Raw genomic sequence first — 18,388 nt, forward strand, 5'->3', positions numbered from 1 at the left:
TCTGCCCTGTAACATGTCAGCACACTGAGACAGCCCTATGCTCGGCTCCTCCTGTGCTCACTGCTGCATCTGCGGAGAGGATGAGATCTGTGCTCCATCAACGTCAGCTGCACATCTACTAACAAAGTCAATGCTGCTGCACCAGACATCTCCAACGCAATTCGGGTGGGTGAGGCTGCACCCAGTGCACGACAGGTAATACAGATACTATTCACTGTGCTTGTGTGGACAGAAGCCTGTGCAGCTTTTTGGAACTAGGTAATATTTCTTTAATGCAAAGGGTATTCAAACACCTTTCCGATATTCTGGGGCAGACCACTCAGTCAGTGCAGACAGGAGGTGGCCCACTTTGCTGTGTCATGACTTTCATGCTGAGGTCAGACAAATACACCTTACCTATGACAACAGGCCAATATAAGGTCTCCCTCGTTCTGAGGGCCCAGAACATGGGGATAACATGATAACCAGAGTGGGAGCCCAATTGGGGACAAGTAGCTGCTCCACCAAGATGTAGTGACACCACCCAGCCATTAGCCACACTCATTCCTCCCAAGGAGAATGTGAATTGTGATTGTCTTTGTGACAATCGTTTGCTCACTCTCAGAATCGCTATGCTTTGATCAGTGCCGAAATGGTCTAGCAGCTGAGAGGGAGAACACAAGTCTCTCCTCGCCCATACACAGTTATTCAATCCCAGTCTATATCCACGGCCCAGAGTTGGTTGGCTACTGTTCTTCCAGCAGGAGTGACGCCATCAAGCCCCTACAACTCCAGTTTAAATGCCCAGCTGACACACTGTACTCCGTTCACTGACTTCAAGGGGAACCAGTGGGCTTGCCACTCCTTTACTGGACAGATGTGCACGCTTTGTCTCACCACTCTGAGGCTCTTGATCTGTCTCAGAGTGGTGAGACAAAGCACATACACCCTCAAAAACTTTGATAGTCCTTGATCAAAAACTTTGAAGGCAGAAAACAGAAAAAATCCAAAATCTCAAGAAACTGCTCTCAATATTTAATAAAGCAACGTTTTGATAACAGATCTTCACCAGGCTTTTTCATGAGTCAACCAATTACTGAACCCTGTTCGAGGACAACCTCTGCCTGCAACTACTAAAAAGCAGGATAAAGTACAACTCTTTTTGAAATAGTAAAGCACATGAAGAAATCTACTGTACCTTGGCCTGAAGCATTAGCATGCGACCCTTCCCTGCAGACTGGAAAAAGAGACAGAATTAAATATGTATTAGACTACGTGACTTCTCCACCATCTTAGATAAACTAGACACAGTCTCTCTGTCTCATTCACACACATAAAACTTACCTCCGGGGTATTCAGCAGCACACAGCCCAGTTCATAGCAGGAGTAGGGCTGAACATAAGAGTTGGTCAGACGACCAACCTCATCCCTCACAGCCAGATGGAAATACTGCAAACAAAAAGGGAAGGGAAATTCCACACACCAGATGAAATCAGTTGTAGCTGTAATCACCACAGTACTGATTATTCAGTGTGTATGCAGTTTAACTATAACAATCCGACAAGTGCAGCTGATGAGTAAGGTACGTCGTGTCAACTAGACATAAGAGTACCTGAATAGCATCTTTGGTCTTATGGAGACATTTGTTTATGGCACCAAGAAGCAGGTTTTTCAGGCCTGCACATGAAGCATCATCAATGCCCTGTAAGACTAAAAACAAAATACACTCAAAGACACAACAAAAAACAAGAAACAAAATTATTATCCGTGAGACATCTTACAGTCGAGTACCTTGTGCCATTGTCTGCAGCTTGGCAGTGGAGCAGTTGGCCAGAGCTTTCCACAGATAAAGTATCTCAATCACAGACAGGATGCAGAGTTCTTTGGACAGACTGGGGCTCCTTAGCTTCTCAGCCTGATGAAATGTGCACATACACACTTTACTGATTCCCATTGTATTTTTGCAAGAATTTGCAGCACACAATCTGCTGGATACGTACTCACCCTCTTCATGGAGAACAACTCTATCTGATTATTCTTGCGTTTGAAAAGTTTTTGAACATCCTTGAAAACAGAGACAGCTCCCTCCAGATCACCTGTGGCTCCTTGGCAAACTACACAACAGCACAACACATAATATGAATCAGTAGCCAATAGAAAGTCCAGTAGAAATACCCCTAAAGCCTTAGTCAACTGTTCTATTAGTACCTCCTGTTAAATAGGCGTAGTAGCACTGGGACCAGCGAGACTCAGTCTTTAGTCGCTCAAAGGCCCTGTAGGCTTCTCTGTAGTTCAGTTCGATCATGCTGCACCAACCTAAAATCATCAACAATCAGAAATTATGATGCAGACTAGCGCTGAGTGAGGTGGTTTGAAATCTGAGAGGGAAAATAGTACCTATTTCATATAAACACACGTGCTGAATCTCCCTCTGGTCAGAGGCCAGATCTAAGGCATCACTGAAGGACGTCAAGGCACTAGTGATCTGGCACTAGAGAGGGGAACTTTGTGGTGTGAGTTACAGTTGCAGTGAGACAATATTGAGTTTTCCCAAGCTACATAGCATCCGACAAACAAAACAAACATGTATTTACCTCAAGCCGTTGGACTCTGCCTTTGAAGAACATGAAGAGGGAGGAGTTCGGATAGGTAGCCTCCCTTTGTTGGAGAATGGACTTGGCTTCTGTCAGGCCTGCCTGTGTGTCTGTGCCATCCAGAGCAAAGAAGGGCTGCACTACTGTGTGGTACCACAAGAGGGCCAAGCTGTATGGGAAGCACAGACACAGTAATGAGAGGGAATATACTCTACTGTACCGCACAGCAAAACATGTCACTTTCCAAATATGACACTATCTTGTACAAAATCATGATGAAGAACAATGAGTAATGCTTTTTAATTAATTGATTAATCATATGAAACAAATACTGAGAGATTTATAAAAAATAAAATAATGCACATACAGCCTAGTGAGTTATTATTAAGCATCATTAGTAACTGGCACTTAGCAGCTTGGTAGACATGACCAAATTCCCACTGATGGTTTTAAGAAAGGTTAAGTACAAACATAGTTGCTGACATATTTTCGGACTAAGAAGGATTTCAAAAGTGATTCATTACGCAGGCATGATTGGGCAATCTTATGCTGCCATAGCCAGAGTCAGTCTGTTATTAAAGTCCTGTATTTCATTGATTTTGTATTTGTTACATATTTGGTCAATTACTCGAGGGTGAAAAATGCTCCATCATTGAGTTATTGATGAAGGAAAATTAGAATCCATTATGCTTCCATTAAGTTGTCATATTTGTTTACAAGTGAATTAGGTCAATCACATAGTAAGAGCCAAAATACAGATACACAAACGTACTCACTCACGTACTCACGTAGCTAAGGGGGCCTTCATGTCCTTACTTTCACTGGCGTATGTGAGCGCTGACAGGCCTTGAAGACGGTCGCCTGGGAAGCCCAGCAGGTTCACGATCTTCAGTAGGTGCGGCGGCACCATCGAGATGCAGAGGTGGAAGAGACCGTAGCCAAAGCTGACTGAACCTTTCAGCCTATCCAGAACCTCTGGGCTGACACCGTCAGGTCTGTGGGAAGGGCTCGGCCCTGGTGAAGAGGAGCGGCTGCGGTCGGACGAGGATGACAGAGACGGAGACGGCATCGCTTGTTGTTGTGAGGCCCTTCTTCTGCTGCCCTCCTGCAGGTGTGTGATGTCGCTGTAACATTTATTATACATCTTCCAGGCTTTACGGAGGATCCAGCCTCCTTTGATGTATGCTGTTGGAGGATTGAAATCGAGTGAAACAGCTACTAGTATTTAAAAATTATTATTATTTTAATTTCACACCAATAAATGTACAGTTAATCAAAAACTTCTTAAGCTTCCCTTACCTGACAGCTCTTGTTTGATGAAAGATAGCACTGCAAGGTAAACCTGGCAGTCTGCAATGATGATCTGCCTCTGGAGTCGGTCCACTGCAGTCACCCCAGACCTCTGAGAGTCCGCCTGCCCACACACATACCTCACACTTACCGACTGATGTGACAAACAGACATGTCGGCAAGCTAACAAGCAAACCTGGACATTATGGTCCAATTTAAAATGCTGCTTTTCAGGTACTTGTTCTTTATACAGTAGCTTCAGAAAGCATTCACACCTTGTGTGGTGTAGATTTAATTTCAAATGGATAAAACTGCCAATTTCCCCATCAATCTACATTCTATATATATCATAATTTATCCATAATTATAATGTGAAAATATGTTTTTAGAAATTTTTGCAAATTTATTAAAAACCAAAAATTGAAATCTCTCACTTACAAAAAGGTAAATGAGGTAACGTTCAGTACTTCGCAGAAGCCCATTAGGCAGAAATTATAGCTTCAGTTCTTCTTAGCTAAGTCTCTAAAAGCTTTGCTCAACTGGATTTGGGCAGTTTATGCCATTCTCAAGTTCTGTGAGATTGGATGGGAAGCATCTGTGAACGATCAATTTAAGGTCGCTCCACAGTTGTTCTTTGTGGTTTAAGTCGAGGCTTTGGCCACTCAACAACAGTCAGAGACTTCTCCTGTAACCACTCCAGAGTTGTCTTGGCTGTATGCTTCTGGTCATTGTCTTGCTGAAAGATCAACTGGCACCTCTGTATAAGGACGTGTGTACTCTGGAGCAGAACTCTCTCTTCTCTCTGTATTTGGCTGCATTCATCCCTCCCTCATTTACTGACCAGTCTCCCTGCCACTGCCATCAACATGCTTCACCGTAGCAACGGTATTAGCCAGCTTATGAGCAGGACCTGCCCTAGTGTTTTGAGATCTGCCCAAAGGGGTCAATTTATGCCTCATCAGACAGAGACTATATTGCCTCATGCTCTCAGAGTCTTTTTAATGCCCTTTGGAATTTTTTCCCAGTTACTCAGTTTGGGCTGATGACAAATTGTAGGAAGAATCCAGGTGGCTCCAAACTTTTATAATTTCACAATTACTGAGGCCTTAGAAATTGTTTTATACCCTTGCCCGGATCTATGTCTCGCCACAATTTTATCACATAAGTCTACAGAAAGTTCCTTGGACTCCATGTGTGTCTCTCTAAACTAAGTCTAATCAATTCAATCAAGTTGTAGACACATCTCAAGGATAATTAAAACAAACAGGATGCATCTGACCCCAATTTGCCACAGCAAAGGATCTGAATAGTTTGGTAAATGAGAGACTCCGGTTTTTGATTTTTAATACATTTGCAAAAAATTTCTTAAAACATGTTTTCACTTTGTCATTGAGTCTAGACGGAAAAGCAAAAGTGCATCTGAACACTTTCTGAAGCAACTGTACATCATGTACATTCCATTAAATTAAGTGTTGAAGAGGTTACTCACACTCCTCTTGATCTTGTTTTTAATGGTTTCAATGACACCAGTGTTTTCGCTCTCACACATTCTCTCTGTAGCTTTGAGGTCTTCATGGGCCACCTGCATTTTCTCCTCTTCAAACGTCATCATGGCATTCTGAAAAAAAACCCAACACTGTTTAACATTATCTTCAACTATAGCCAAATGCTGGTGATGTGCAGGTCTTCAAAGCGAAGCAAAAATTCTAATCCTGGATTTAAGTTTTGGAACTGTTACAGATTTCATGCATCCTGGAATCCTATATTTTCCTTTTACATATCTGACACCATCTTATCACAGCTGAGTGGAAAAAAAGCTTCCAATCACTCATCAACAGATTATAAAAAGAACACAAGGTAAACCAAAAGGAGATGGTTTACTTGTTATAAGAGACTAGAGCCCGACCGATCATTTAGCATTTTATGTATATTTGATCTTAATTCCCAGTTAAATTTACCGTTGTAATTTTGGACAATAAAGTTTATAGTTAAAAACTGTAAAATATCCTGCTTTCATTACATATCTTTTTCACGAGTGTTTATATATATCAAGCGATATATCGTTATCGGAATTCCTTTACTCCCTAATATCGGTATTGGCCCCAAAAATCCAATATCGGTTGGGCTCTACTAGATACCGTTATTTTTACTTTTAGTTTTACTTCCACTTATAAAAAAAATGTGTATTTCAACTGCTGATAAACCTTGTGACAGTGGGACAAGTGAGAGTGACCAAGTAATTTTAATGACATCTGGCATATTGTAAGTTGCTTTGGTCAAAAGTGTAGGCCAAATAAATGTAATGTAGTAATTCAAACAAATCTGGGTGAAAATTGGATTATGAAAATACAATTTCAATGTAAACTCTAATTCATTAGGTCAGTCACACTTCTGTTTTGGTGCTAGTAAAAGATGACGCCTGGCTTTGCGCCCACCAGACACACAAGGGAAATTCCTTGAACCTCATTATGAAACAGAGCTGCCTTTTAAAAAGAGGAATTCATCAATCATTTCATTTGGCATTTGGACGCCGTAGCATGTTGAGGCTGCTACTTCCTGACTCACCAGAAAACTGACAAAACTGGCACCGAAACTCATCAAAGGACTGTGGTTCCTGAAAGAGATTATGAAAAAAAACATAGATGACAGGTCAGTGAAATGCTGTGTGAACAGGTGAGAGAAGTAGAGGGCTTAAAAGGAGTGTATGGGTAGAGAGACAAAAACGTGTTATGCCTCTTTCGTGCATCAAGCACTGGACTGATTCACAGACACAAGTTGAAGCAGAGGATCACAGTTAGACAAGATTAACTTGATTCAAAAGGAATGTGGCTTCATGGTGTTGGTGGCGATTTAATACATCACTGAACCTCCTTACCTAATCTCCTACACCCATAAAGTGCACACAATGACAGCGTAACGTTCCCAGTAGGAAATTGGTTAATAGAGGTAGCCACATGTCTGTTTTCAGTTGCCGTGTATGTGTCTTTCACTTCCCTCCATCTTTTCTTGCTGATGCAAACAAAACAGGATGACACCTAGAGCTTAACGCAATTAGTGGGAGAGGTGACATTTAAAGCTTTCACCGGGGGTCAGGACACATACGGGCTGCCCTTCTGTGGCATCAACATTCAAGTTGAAAGCAAACCCTTCCTAGAGATAATCAACCTTTATAATAACAACACAGCATGACTGAGGAAAGTATACAAAATCCTGCAATCTGCAAGTGGACTCTAGTCAGGTGTGTAAGGGCCAGAGCAGGGGTTCCCTACCTTTTTATTTTAATAATGAGCGCCCCTGTTTTATTTGAATAGGCCTTAAAAGGTAAGGTGTCTCACTCCTCAGGCTGGGGGGGTGCCCACCCCAAAGAGGATCATTTACAGGTTTAATCCTTCCCACAAATGCAACTTTGTTTTCCAGAACAAGCCTAGGCAGGTGCAGCCATCCAACAACTTCTGTGTGGTTGTGATGTGTAGAAGGTGACAAATTTGGCACAAACCTGTTCAAAGGAACTAAAAGCCAGTGAACTAGCATGGCAGGAATGCTAGCCTGTTAAGGAAAACATTTGTTCATTTACACTGAAGATGGCCTCAACAAGTGCAGCAGCCTGTCTCCAAACATAAAAGAGCAGTAGTATTACAATAAGGAAACTGTTTGACCATCACAAGTCACATTATGGGTGTGGATATTTGCTCAGGGTATTTAACCAGGATTAATCCTGCGTGTGACCACATCATATGGTGCTACACTTGACAAGCGTGACAAGGATGTTGGGTGTTGTTTTTTTTTTTATTGCAAAGCCAAGCACAGACAGTGCTGAGTGGAATTCATGTCTTGATCTGGTTGATCACAGCATTGTGTAAACATATGAGATACACCTGTCATAGCATTTAACAACCCCCCGTGGAGAATATTACAGTATCCATCACTGAAATGTTTCCCAGACATCAACATAGAGAGAACAGAAAGAGACAGATTGAAGCACACACATACACACAGACCTGTATGTTCTGAAGAGCTCGTCGCTCTCCTTGAAGCCATTGTTGAGGAGCATATTGATTCCTCTCAGAGCCAGCTCTGCGTCGTTGATACGGTCCGTCTTCTCCTCCTCCACGCTTCCTGGGGCTGATTCAGCCGGGTCCGCCATTGAGATACCCGATACCGGAGGTGAGGAACTGAAGGCGGCCGGGGGAGAAGGCGGAGGGAGGGGACGCGCGGTATGTCTGGTTAGTTTACTTACAGGCAGAAGAGTCTCAGCCAGTGGCGCAGTTTTGAGCAAACGCAGTTAAATGCATATTTCTTGCACGAGGAGACTAATACACGGACGGGTTCAAGTAGCTTAGGGCTGAGAGCGTGAGTTAGCCGTCGGTTGTCCCAACGTTTGAGTTGCTGTTCCACATTCCGCCGCCTGACTGATGCGTTTGAGTGCTCAGACCTAGACTGTACTTAAAAATACAGGAAATGTGGTGCCTTCATGTGCTACCGGAATTATCTCTTTTCCGATCAGTTGCACTGCAACCGGTAGAGGGACAACTAAATAACAATGGCAAAGATTTGTTTGTTTGTTTTTAAGTAGAATTAGTTGTAGAGTTATGGATATGTTTTATGCCCTTGTCTGATATTGTCTGTAAGCAAGGTAAGCAAGAGGGCAACTGCCCAGTATCCCAGACTTGCATGTGCCCCAAAAGCCCCAGCTACATATTTTGATTAGTTGTAAATTTTTCAGAAATTTGCATCACTGATCTACAATACCAGCTATGAATGGTCCTCCACCCTTCATCCTGTGGCCCAATTTTGTAGAGGGGCCTGGTGTCAAAATCTAATCTAAAGACCTTCATTGTTTTAGTTTATCTTTTTAGTTAATTGTTGTAATGTTGTGTTTTATCAAATTGCTTCCATTGTTTTCTGAGTCAAGTAATTAACACACATAAAACATAGGGAAAGGTTGTATTATTCCATGACAGGAGATCTGCAACACTGAGACCATTTTCATAATCAATACAGCTGATAATGGTTTTCTTTATTAATCAATTGATTGTTCAGTTTATAAAATGCCAGAAAATATTTTTTTGAAAAACCCAACATATTAACATATTAAAACAGCTTATTTTGTTTGACCAACAATCAAAAACCCAAAGTTGAAGTGACTATCATAGAAAACTGGGAAAACTGGCATATTTGCATTTTAGAAGCTGGTGCCAGTGGATTTTTGGAATTTGTGTTTGAAAATTACTCAAAGAACGAATCAGTAATAAAATGGTTGCCAATTAATTTTCTGTCATCATCTATTTCATTAATCAATTAATCATTTCAGATCTGGTTGGTTTCTGGGTGCCTGGGGAAAATAATGAAACTTTCATGAAGCTTCCATGTATAATGGGAGTCAATAGGTATCCAACAACAAATTTTTGCCCTGGGCCCCCCTGGGTTAATCTATAAGAAGTTTGAATTGTTATGTCTCCATTAGTGTGCTAGTCTTGGATAATAGTTTTTGTATTTTACCTAGATCCATCACATTTTATTACCCAGTTTATTTTGATAGCTGTTTCCAAACATGTGACAGTAAATGATTAACTACACAAAACAGACGATATCAGATTATCGACAGGTCTCTATAGGTCTGTATCTGTGGGATAAATTATTTTTCTTCACAGCTATCGCAATCTCTTACCAGATGCTATGAAGCATAATTTTTTGGTAACATTTGTTATTACAGTAAAGTATGAGATCAATCTCGAGGATCGGTCACATGGTGTATCACCATGTGTATCACCTGAAGGCCAATGGACTACTTTCCAACTTTCATTCAGAACTTCAAAACAAGTCCGTGAAGGCAGCATCAGAGTGGGCGTGGTGTTTTTGATCCTGTCAGCAAACGAGGTATGAAAAACAAGCTGAAGATGTTTTTTAATAAAACACCGAACAAGTTTTAACCGGTTTCAATTATCGGATTTTTTATGTTTCTCTTCGACGGCCATAAAGAGTGTGTGAACACCTAGAAGTGTAATTACTGAACAACACTTCTAAAATAATTGTAATTCAAGCTTTTCATGAATAACCCTGCTCTTACAAGCCATATGGATACCAATTGGCATTATGGGTATATTTCACCAAGTAAATACGAATAATAATAATTTTCTAATACCAAAGTTAACCATAAGACCTATTCAAAAAACAGCAAATTATATTTATCTAATCTTACAATCAAAAGTATACACATGTTGCTGAGTACAATTCAACAATAAATCCCAGATTTCTCAAAAATCATGTGTCAGTACATGAAATAATGTGAGTTGTCACCATGATCACAAGTCAAAAGACCTACTTATGGCACATTTACAAAGAAAATTACTTGAACTAATTACAAAATGGTTTACAAATTAGCGGTCGCAACACAGGAATAAATGTACAAATATGTCCAATTTTCATGCATTTTTTCTCATATCACAAATTTTGGTGTAAATGTACAAAGCTCGTAAGTAAACACTTGCTGGTGAATTTAGGTATGTCAAATACATTTAGTTTTTTTTTTGTTATATTACTTTCAGCTTTATAGTAGCTAAATGGTCCCAAACATGACTGACCAGAATTGTGAGATTTATGCTAATGGCAACTTCAATACTCAACTCAACTCCACAAAATTCAATACATGCTGTTTTCTGGTGTAGCTAACTGGCGCTAACAGCTACACAGAACATCCTCGTGCATGCAAAAGGAATGCAAAATGGAAAATGAATTCAGAACAACAGTAATACAATAAGGAGAATACCATGTGAATTTGTGGCCTGTGTGAAGATGCCATTTCTATTAAACCAGTTAAAATGCAGAATTCTACATGCAGACATGTGAATGTGAATATGAAATAGCTTGGAAACCCCTGAAATGTCACTGAAGTAAGCACCCTGGGTGTAAACATAATTATTCTAGTATAAACTTTTGAGCTCAAGAAACAAACAAAAAAGAACATTGATTTATAATAATCTCCATCAAAGCACCATCACAAAAAGCATCATTTGTTTTTTAAAGTGCTGGGTTGCTCATGCTGCAGCCCTGACCAATCACAAGCATATTCAGTAGCATTTGATTGTCAACAGAGAATTAATGGACCAACACATCAGACTGTAAAACAACTGTTAGAATATGCGTTCAGGAATTGGTGCCATGTTACATTATTTTATCACAAAATAAATACAGAAGTGTTTAACAGAGCAGCAATCATAATGAAACTGTTAGCTCCTGCTCATATCTCTATTTTACACACACACACACACACTCACATTCACACACTCACACAGTGAAACACACTCCTCATAATATATACATTCTTACATACAAACACATTCTCTGTCTTGGTAACAGATTGCACATGACTGACTGTGGATGTGGTCCCAAGGCTTGTTTTTAATGATGATGCAGTGAGATGTTTTTGTTCAACCAGGACACTCTTTGAGGTTGACTGGACCAAACACAGAAGAAAGCCTCTCGAAAGAGACCGACTCGTCATTGATCCTCATGTCCTGGATGCATCCCACAAAGTATGATGTGACAGGGAGGGTCTGTTGCATTGACATCTCTCCTGCAGAAAGGTACATGGTGTGAAGTGGTAAATAATTTCATTGTTCCAACCTTATTTTCACATACAGTATATGTACAAAAAATCTACAAAAAAACTCAGATTAACAAACTAATACTTACCAGGAATGCCTCCCACATACAGGGGGTCTTTGGTCAAAGGGGTGGTAGAAGATGGTGGTCCAATCTTGTAATTGTCCACTGTGTCCACATGCAGTTGCACTACATTTTTCCGCTTGATTACTAGAGGACACATAGACAGTGATTTCATGCAAAATATAATTTATAACAGCATCCTAAAAGGCCATAAAAGCAGGTTTAGTGTGGTTTGTCATAAAGTGACTGTGTGTGTTTTACCTGAAATCTTATGAAACATTCCATCACACAGAGAAGCTTTTGGCTTCACCGACACCATGAATTCCCCTTTTCCATTGTTAACCTGCACCACCACCTGTGAACAGGAACATGTCCAAACATAGAGCTTTTAGTCACATGGAGAGGAAGCAAACTTGAAGTAAAGACATGTGTTAGCATAGCACAGCAGTTTCTGTTTTTTACATAGGTGTGAAGACACTTATCAAATAAAATCCTCCTTTGTGTAAGAGCAACCAGCAACAGATGTTTGTTTTTTTTCCATCAAGTCCAGATGAGTATAATCATTTTTCAAAACTTTAACAAAAAAATTTGCGTAAGGAATTCATGGCCAGGAAAATCTATTAACAACAACAACAACAAACAGGTGTTGTCTTATCTTGTCAAGTCTCACCTCTCCTCGGAGCATGTAGATGCTGAGATAGTGGCCCATCGTGGATCCATATTGCCTCCTGCCGGAATCACCAACATGTAGCAGGAGTCCAGTCGGACTCCGTGGACGAATATTAAACAGCAGCTCAAAGCTGGAGCCCACAACAAAGGAGTCATCTGAAAAGCAGAAAACAGAAAACATCATGGGTGTCATTCTTGGCAAGGTTGGAGATATAATCTAGACTGTCAGAATAGAAACAATGAGTAGAAATCCTACTCCCTAGGAAGTGTCTTTTAAAGAACTAATTTGGTACTGACCATAGAGGAACTTAGAGAGTGTTTTACTCTGCACGGGAGATCAGTTTAACATGCAAAACTATAAAATGTGTCTTCCTGTTTAGTTGCACATTACTGGCATAGAAGAATTTTAACAAATGTACATTAATATTCACTTGGATAAATGGATTCCTGTTAGTTTATTGTTTAGTTATTTTTTGCTGTGGATATTCACAGCTACTTATAACCTCTCAAACTATGCTTTTCACTTTTCTTCATTTCATACACTGAAATAAAAGTAATCCATATACAGTCCTTTTCAGGATACTTCTCTAAACCTGACCTTTCTTACTGCACCTGTGTCCACTGACATGTATATCCTTGAGTCTTTTTATTTATTAGCATTTTGTGTCATTTACATTTTTAGGAGGAGACAAATGGTGTGGATGTAGTTCCTACTGATTGCCAGATGCAAATCGTTATGAACATTCGAAATGCTTCTGTCTGCAGCTTAGCCAGACTGTTGTCAGAGCGAGGACTCACTGATAATAACATGAGCTCCGTTCCCTGAGAAATAAGCCCCTTTTTGTGTCTGTCCCTCAAAGCAGGGCCCAGCGCCATGGTTTGTGGTTGGATTTGACATTGGGGCTCCATTCATTTTAAAATTGCGGATACAACCAGACACACTTTGTTTGGGAAGGGCCTTCGACTGGAAAAAAAAAAGAAAAAAAGATGGACATTATAATTTGTAAATGAATTTGTCTGTGGATATGTGTGAATTGTCCATTGTGTATTTTTTACCTTTAACTGTTTGTGAAGAGATTCTGGGGCGCTGCCCAGGTACACAGGTGACATGAATTGCTGCATGGATGTCAACTCAGTGTTTGTCAGCTGACCGTCCTGGGCTCTGATCCCATCCACAACCAACCGGAATTTCTTCTTCTCCAAACTGAATATGACCTACAGACATAAAGAATAGTGCAGTGGTTAGTTTCATTCAGTGATGTGGATTTAATGATTCAGTGGCAGTAGTTATAAAAATTGCACATAAGTTTTGTTTAGTGTTGAAATAACATGATGATGAGTCCACTGACCGAGTGCCACTTTCCATCATTGTACTTCTCTCGGTTGAAGATCTCCTTCTGTTTGCCTACAGACAGCCTGATTCTGCCTTTGGACATGTATAAAGCAAGATGAGAGCGCCCTCCTCTGGTAGCAGCAAAGAACAGCAGACCCTCAGGAGTTCGAGTCCTGACATCCAGAGAGAAGTGGGGTCTGGGGAAGATAAAGCAAAGCACCATCTTCAGTGTTTGTGTGTGTTGGCTCTGACTCCAAGCACATTTTACATTTATAAAACTTCCACCGAAGGTTTTGTGTGTGTGTGTGTGTGTGTGTGTGTGTGTGTGCGTGTGTGTGTGTGTGTGTGTGCGTGTGTGTGTGTGTGTGTGTGCGTGTGTGTGTGTGTGTGTGTGCGTGTGTGTGTGTGTGTGTGTGCGTGTGTGTGTGTGTGTGTGTGCGTGTGTGTGTGTGTGTGTGTGCGTGTGTGTGTGTGTGTGTGTGCGTGTGTGTGTGTGTGTGTGTGCGTGTGTGTGTGTGTGTGTGTGTATACATGTCTATTTGCACTGTGAGTGAGTGCAGTGAGGTAAGACTGTTTTCTGACCTGGGCTGCAGGACTTGTAGTGGAAGACTGTAGCTCAGGCTGCTAAGAGGGCCCCCCATACGATAAGCCTGTTGAACCAGGGCTGGCTGTGCGCACGGTGATACACTTTCATTTATGGCCTGCATCACACCATCCTAAAACAGCACACACATAAACAACACAAACACTCAGCTCAGCATAAGGTACAAAGTTGGTCCTTAAATCTTTGCTAGATCCCAACTCTTTGATGGGCTCCACTCTGTCAGTAAGTAATGGTGGGAGTGTTTAGTGATAAGAGTTACAACACTTACAATTAATAAACATAAAAACTTATATATTAAGTATTAAGGATGATGATTTTCTAGATTAGTTGATTAGTTGTTTGGTATATTAATTGTAAGAAAAAAAGGAAAAACACCCATTACAATTCCTCAAAGCACGAGTTGACTTGTATAAATTGCTTTGTCCAGTCTAAAACCAAGAGAACAAGCAATCATTCAGTGAATTTATAGAAATTTCGTTTACTAGTTGATTTAAACGATTATCAAAATTGTTGCAGATCAATTTTCTGTCGATCGACCACTCAGTTAATCGACTCTAGTTGCTAGGCAGGCCAGAAATACACTAGATGTCGGCATAAGAGAGTCAACTCGCCAGACCTTGTTAGTTTTGGTAGATAATCAAATATAACCTGGTAGTTATGATTTCAACATTCACAGAGTTAATGTTGATGGTGGCAGGTTGTTCAGTATGGATCTTGTAATTACAGCTATAATATATGCAATAGAGATTTTCATTTTGGTACATTAAGGGTTTTAATATCACATTGTGTTTCTTGTGTTAGCAAAAACCCCCACAAACTTTCTGTTTACTCAGGAGTGTGTTTGAATTCAACACAGTTACGAATTCATGCTTGTTCAGCTACTTGTTCCAGCATGCAGAAAAAGTAGCTGCTCATATGATTTGTGGGATGTGAGTTTGGCAGAGATGAACAGTAAATAGGCTCACAGACATTTCTGAAATGGCTCACAAGGTCTTGATATGATAAAGGTTGAGGGTCAGCTTACATCACAAGATCATATTACACATAGTGGATGGATGTGATGGATGTGTCTTTGCAAACTTATGAAGCCAATAAATCATGAGTCAGTTTCAGAGCATAGTTTCTTCTGCATTCTGTATTTAAGTCCAGCCTGTAGCGTGAACTGGGGATTGCACTTCTGTGAACTCATCCAGCACTAGAAAGTTCATTATTCAGGTAACTTATTGTGAGCTAGAGGATGTTGATTCGACTGTGGTTGCAATGAGGCGTCCTTTAATCAAATAACAGTTTAGTAAGTGATGATGGGCATGCAAGATCCCCAGTGATTTGAAGAAATAGTGATCATGCTTTTGAAAACATACAATGAGAGCAATTTTGATGTATGTTTTATATTGACTGGTGCGAAGCACTTTTGTTACTTGTATTTAAAAGTGCTATACAAATCAAGTTTTATTTCAAATAAGTCAAATAAGTAATAACAAATAATTCTAAGTTTCAGTAGGCCTCCAATATTTCACTGTGAGGCCGAACTTAGCTGTGGAATAATAGCATTTCATCTTAGGAAATGATTCCATTTTCTATTGTTATATCATTACATAGGTCAGGTGTTTCTCAACCTTAATGCTGGGATCCCATTCAGATTTTCAAGTGTCAAATCAAGATAGTTTATTTGTACACCCCAGTATTACATACACTGTCTCATAGGGCTTTTCTGACCCATAACAGCAACTGATGTGTTTTAATGAAATTTTAATTCAAACTTCACAGGTCACAGGCCAGAAACTGTTGAGAGACTCAGATGCAGACTCCATTGTGTTTATTGTATATTAACTGTCTTCATAGTGAAAGTTACTGCTGTGCTCAGGCATCATGATTATTCATTTTATCTGATGGTGAAATTACCATTTCTATCATATCGTAATCAGACATGTTTATTGCTGATTGTGTGCATTAGGTCTGAGAGCAGTGAGTTAGAGGGAACGTGCTTGTGAATGACTGTTAGAAAGTGGCTCATTACTCAGTTACATGGAAGAAAGAGAAGAGACATGAAATGATTTCAAGCTTGTTATTCACAAGTTTTTGTTTCGAGTTATTGGAATTTTTAAATAGAATAGACAAGGATACAATACATTTTATAATTCTTATGATTACTGCAACATTCATGCAAGTTTTTATTAAATTACACTGCATATGAATGAGCTGGTGCAAAAGCAACAGAACATTGTGGTGCAAACTGGCAGTTTTTCATGTCAATATTAGATTCTTGTCAGCGTCAGCAGGTCTTAGGGCTCCTTCTTCTTCATCTCTGGAAATAAGGCAGCAAAATATAATGTAAACAATGTCAACAAAACACAAAACACTGTGCAAGAATGAGCTGGGCGTGACTTACTGCTAGTGAGTGGAATCACTCATCATCACCATGTCACCATATTCACAATGTACATGTTAGTTTTGACAATTAGACCTTAAAATAAAAGGGATTGCCCCAGTAATTTAACAATAACATCTCTTGATTCAGAGAAAGAGAACCAAGTAAATTTCCTTCGGAAAAAAGTTGAATCATTTCATCTGGTGGCAAGTTCTTCACTTATTTCAATTATTTAATATAACCTCTAGAATAAAACGATTATTAAAATAGATTACAGTATGTGTGAGCATGTAAGACAAACCCTCACCTTCTTAGAAATGCGGTCCAGCATCAGTTGAGCAGGATTATCAGAAGTACACACATCAAGCAGGACGTCTCCAGAGGCCTCGAAGGAGGTCAAGTCCTCAGCCTTGTATAGATTGTCAGGCCTGCAAATAGGAAAAAAAAACATTCAGATAACATATAGACATAATATATCAAGGTAATAATCATAAAAAGTGCACATACAGAGGGTTGTGCCACTACAATAAGAACTGTGCACCACATACATTTTGAGCTATTTTAAAATGATGCAGAGTAAGAAAAGATTACCGTCTTGTGTAGAGGTTGGAGAGGCAGCCTTTGAACTGGTTTCTTCCCAGGACCACGGAGCCAGCTGTGTCAGGTATAGAAGTGCTGCCACTCTGCTCCTGACCCTTATCTTCATCATCAATAAGCAGCTCAAGCCTGTTTTGGAAAAACCATCATAGTATATAATGTAAATTAGAGTTAGAGTTTTTTTTTTTTATTGTATTGATTTGCCATGTAGTTGTTTGATTTCAACTATAGGGCAACTTTTTCTTTACCCACCTCTTCTAAATGTGTTTGAGAGTTAAATATGTACGGACGTCACATGAATATATTATATGTTCAAATGTAAAATAACTGTCTTCTTCATACCTTCCAGCTCTTCTGGTTACAGTCAAGTAATGCCACTGGCCATCGCGGTATTGTTTGTTAGATTTCAACACCTTGTCGTTGAAATTGAGAATCAAGTGGCCATTTTTCAATCTAAGACTAATCCCATTAGCCTGAGAAAAAACAGAAAAGATAAAGGGTCATTAAAATCTGAGTTCTACCTGATGTCTTGCACAAATCAGATCTCATATGTCATAATTACAACATCAGATTTTAAAATAAATGTAAGGACTGACCAGCTGTTTGTCATGTAGAATGACACCATCATTCTCTGTGCTCTTGAATCCGAGAGAGACAGTAACGTCATTGGCCAGGCTAAAGCCCGTGAGCTGAGCTGACAAGGAGCTCCCCAAGCTGAACTCTGCTTTACGAGAAATCTAGACAAGAATATGGACATTATACATTAGTTCATTAGACACATAACCTAACTGTGGTCTGGGCAGTGGTACCAATGTGCAAACACGTTCGTGGTCTGGGATGCAAAAGTTAATGTCCTACCAGGGTATCCTTGGGACATCCTTTGCTGATGCCCACTTGCTCATCGATGGGCTTAAAGTCCTTATTCAGCTTCATATTCTTCAAGCATCCTTTGAATGGTTGTATGGTGATGTTATGTCTGGGAGGAGGAACAGGAAATCAAGTCATTCTCGCTACAACTCACAACACATAATGACTAAAAGCTAAATGGATAACCACATACCTTTCCCTCAAGTGCTGTGGGGCACCACCAATGTAGAATTCTTTAAACTCTCTATTGTTGTACTGAGCTTTGATTGTGGCCACTGTCGCAGAGCCAATACGAACTGAAAATTCCTTGTTGGTGCTAACGATGAGGATATCTGCCCAGTCGCTTGTCTGAGGAAAAGAGAGGAGCAAGATGTGGTTGAAAGAATGATTCTTTATTTACCTGTGTGTGAGTGCCTGCAGAA

The 18,388-nt window shown here is 40.1% G+C and overlaps 2 protein-coding genes across 5 annotated transcripts in view; both read right to left on the minus strand.

Moving 5' to 3' along the window:
• LOC111238977 (tetratricopeptide repeat protein 39C-like) overlaps nt 1–8,251 on the minus strand; it is a 15,253-nt gene extending 7,002 nt beyond the window's left edge. For 3 of the 4 annotated variants that reach the window (XM_022768724.1, XM_022768723.1, XM_022768725.1), the window contains exons 1-13: nt 7,862–8,251; nt 6,429–6,477; nt 5,353–5,481; nt 3,873–3,987; nt 3,362–3,788; nt 2,574–2,742; nt 2,377–2,470; nt 2,188–2,295; nt 1,984–2,093; nt 1,771–1,894; nt 1,592–1,689; nt 1,324–1,428; nt 1,178–1,216 (exon numbers count right to left, since the gene is read on the minus strand). In XM_022768724.1, coding sequence (XP_022624445.1) covers nt 1,178–1,216; nt 1,324–1,428; nt 1,592–1,689; nt 1,771–1,894; nt 1,984–2,093; nt 2,188–2,295; nt 2,377–2,470; nt 2,574–2,742; nt 3,362–3,788; nt 3,873–3,987; nt 5,353–5,481; nt 6,429–6,477; nt 7,862–8,007 — 1,713 coding nt within the window. In that variant the 5' untranslated portion in view covers nt 8,008–8,251. The remainder of the gene's footprint in view (nt 1–1,177; nt 1,217–1,323; nt 1,429–1,591; nt 1,690–1,770; nt 1,895–1,983; nt 2,094–2,187; nt 2,296–2,376; nt 2,471–2,573; nt 2,743–3,361; nt 3,789–3,872; nt 3,988–5,352; nt 5,482–6,428; nt 6,478–7,861) is intronic. The other variant, XM_022768726.1, reaches the window with a different exon arrangement.
• Nucleotides 8,252–10,382: 2,131 nt separating this feature from the next.
• The window catches only part of lama3 (laminin subunit alpha 3), a 52,673-nt gene continuing 44,667 nt past the window's right edge, over nt 10,383–18,388 (minus strand). Inside the window, exons 64-77 of the mRNA XM_022768706.1 lie at nt 18,160–18,314; nt 17,958–18,075; nt 17,696–17,836; nt 17,442–17,572; nt 17,094–17,228; nt 16,810–16,930; nt 14,113–14,246; nt 13,547–13,727; nt 13,254–13,412; nt 12,996–13,161; nt 12,199–12,353; nt 11,790–11,883; nt 11,556–11,675; nt 10,383–11,436 (exon numbers count right to left, since the gene is read on the minus strand). Coding sequence (XP_022624427.1) covers nt 11,291–11,436; nt 11,556–11,675; nt 11,790–11,883; nt 12,199–12,353; nt 12,996–13,161; nt 13,254–13,412; nt 13,547–13,727; nt 14,113–14,246; nt 16,810–16,930; nt 17,094–17,228; nt 17,442–17,572; nt 17,696–17,836; nt 17,958–18,075; nt 18,160–18,314 — 1,956 coding nt within the window. The 3' untranslated portion in view covers nt 10,383–11,290. The remainder of the gene's footprint in view (nt 11,437–11,555; nt 11,676–11,789; nt 11,884–12,198; nt 12,354–12,995; nt 13,162–13,253; nt 13,413–13,546; nt 13,728–14,112; nt 14,247–16,809; nt 16,931–17,093; nt 17,229–17,441; nt 17,573–17,695; nt 17,837–17,957; nt 18,076–18,159; nt 18,315–18,388) is intronic.

This window comes from Seriola dumerili, unplaced genomic scaffold (assembly GCF_002260705.1).
Source record: "Seriola dumerili isolate Sdu_G_001 unplaced genomic scaffold, Sdu_1.0 BDQW01001821.1, whole genome shotgun sequence".
NCBI lineage: Eukaryota > Metazoa > Chordata > Actinopteri > Carangiformes > Carangidae > Seriola > Seriola dumerili.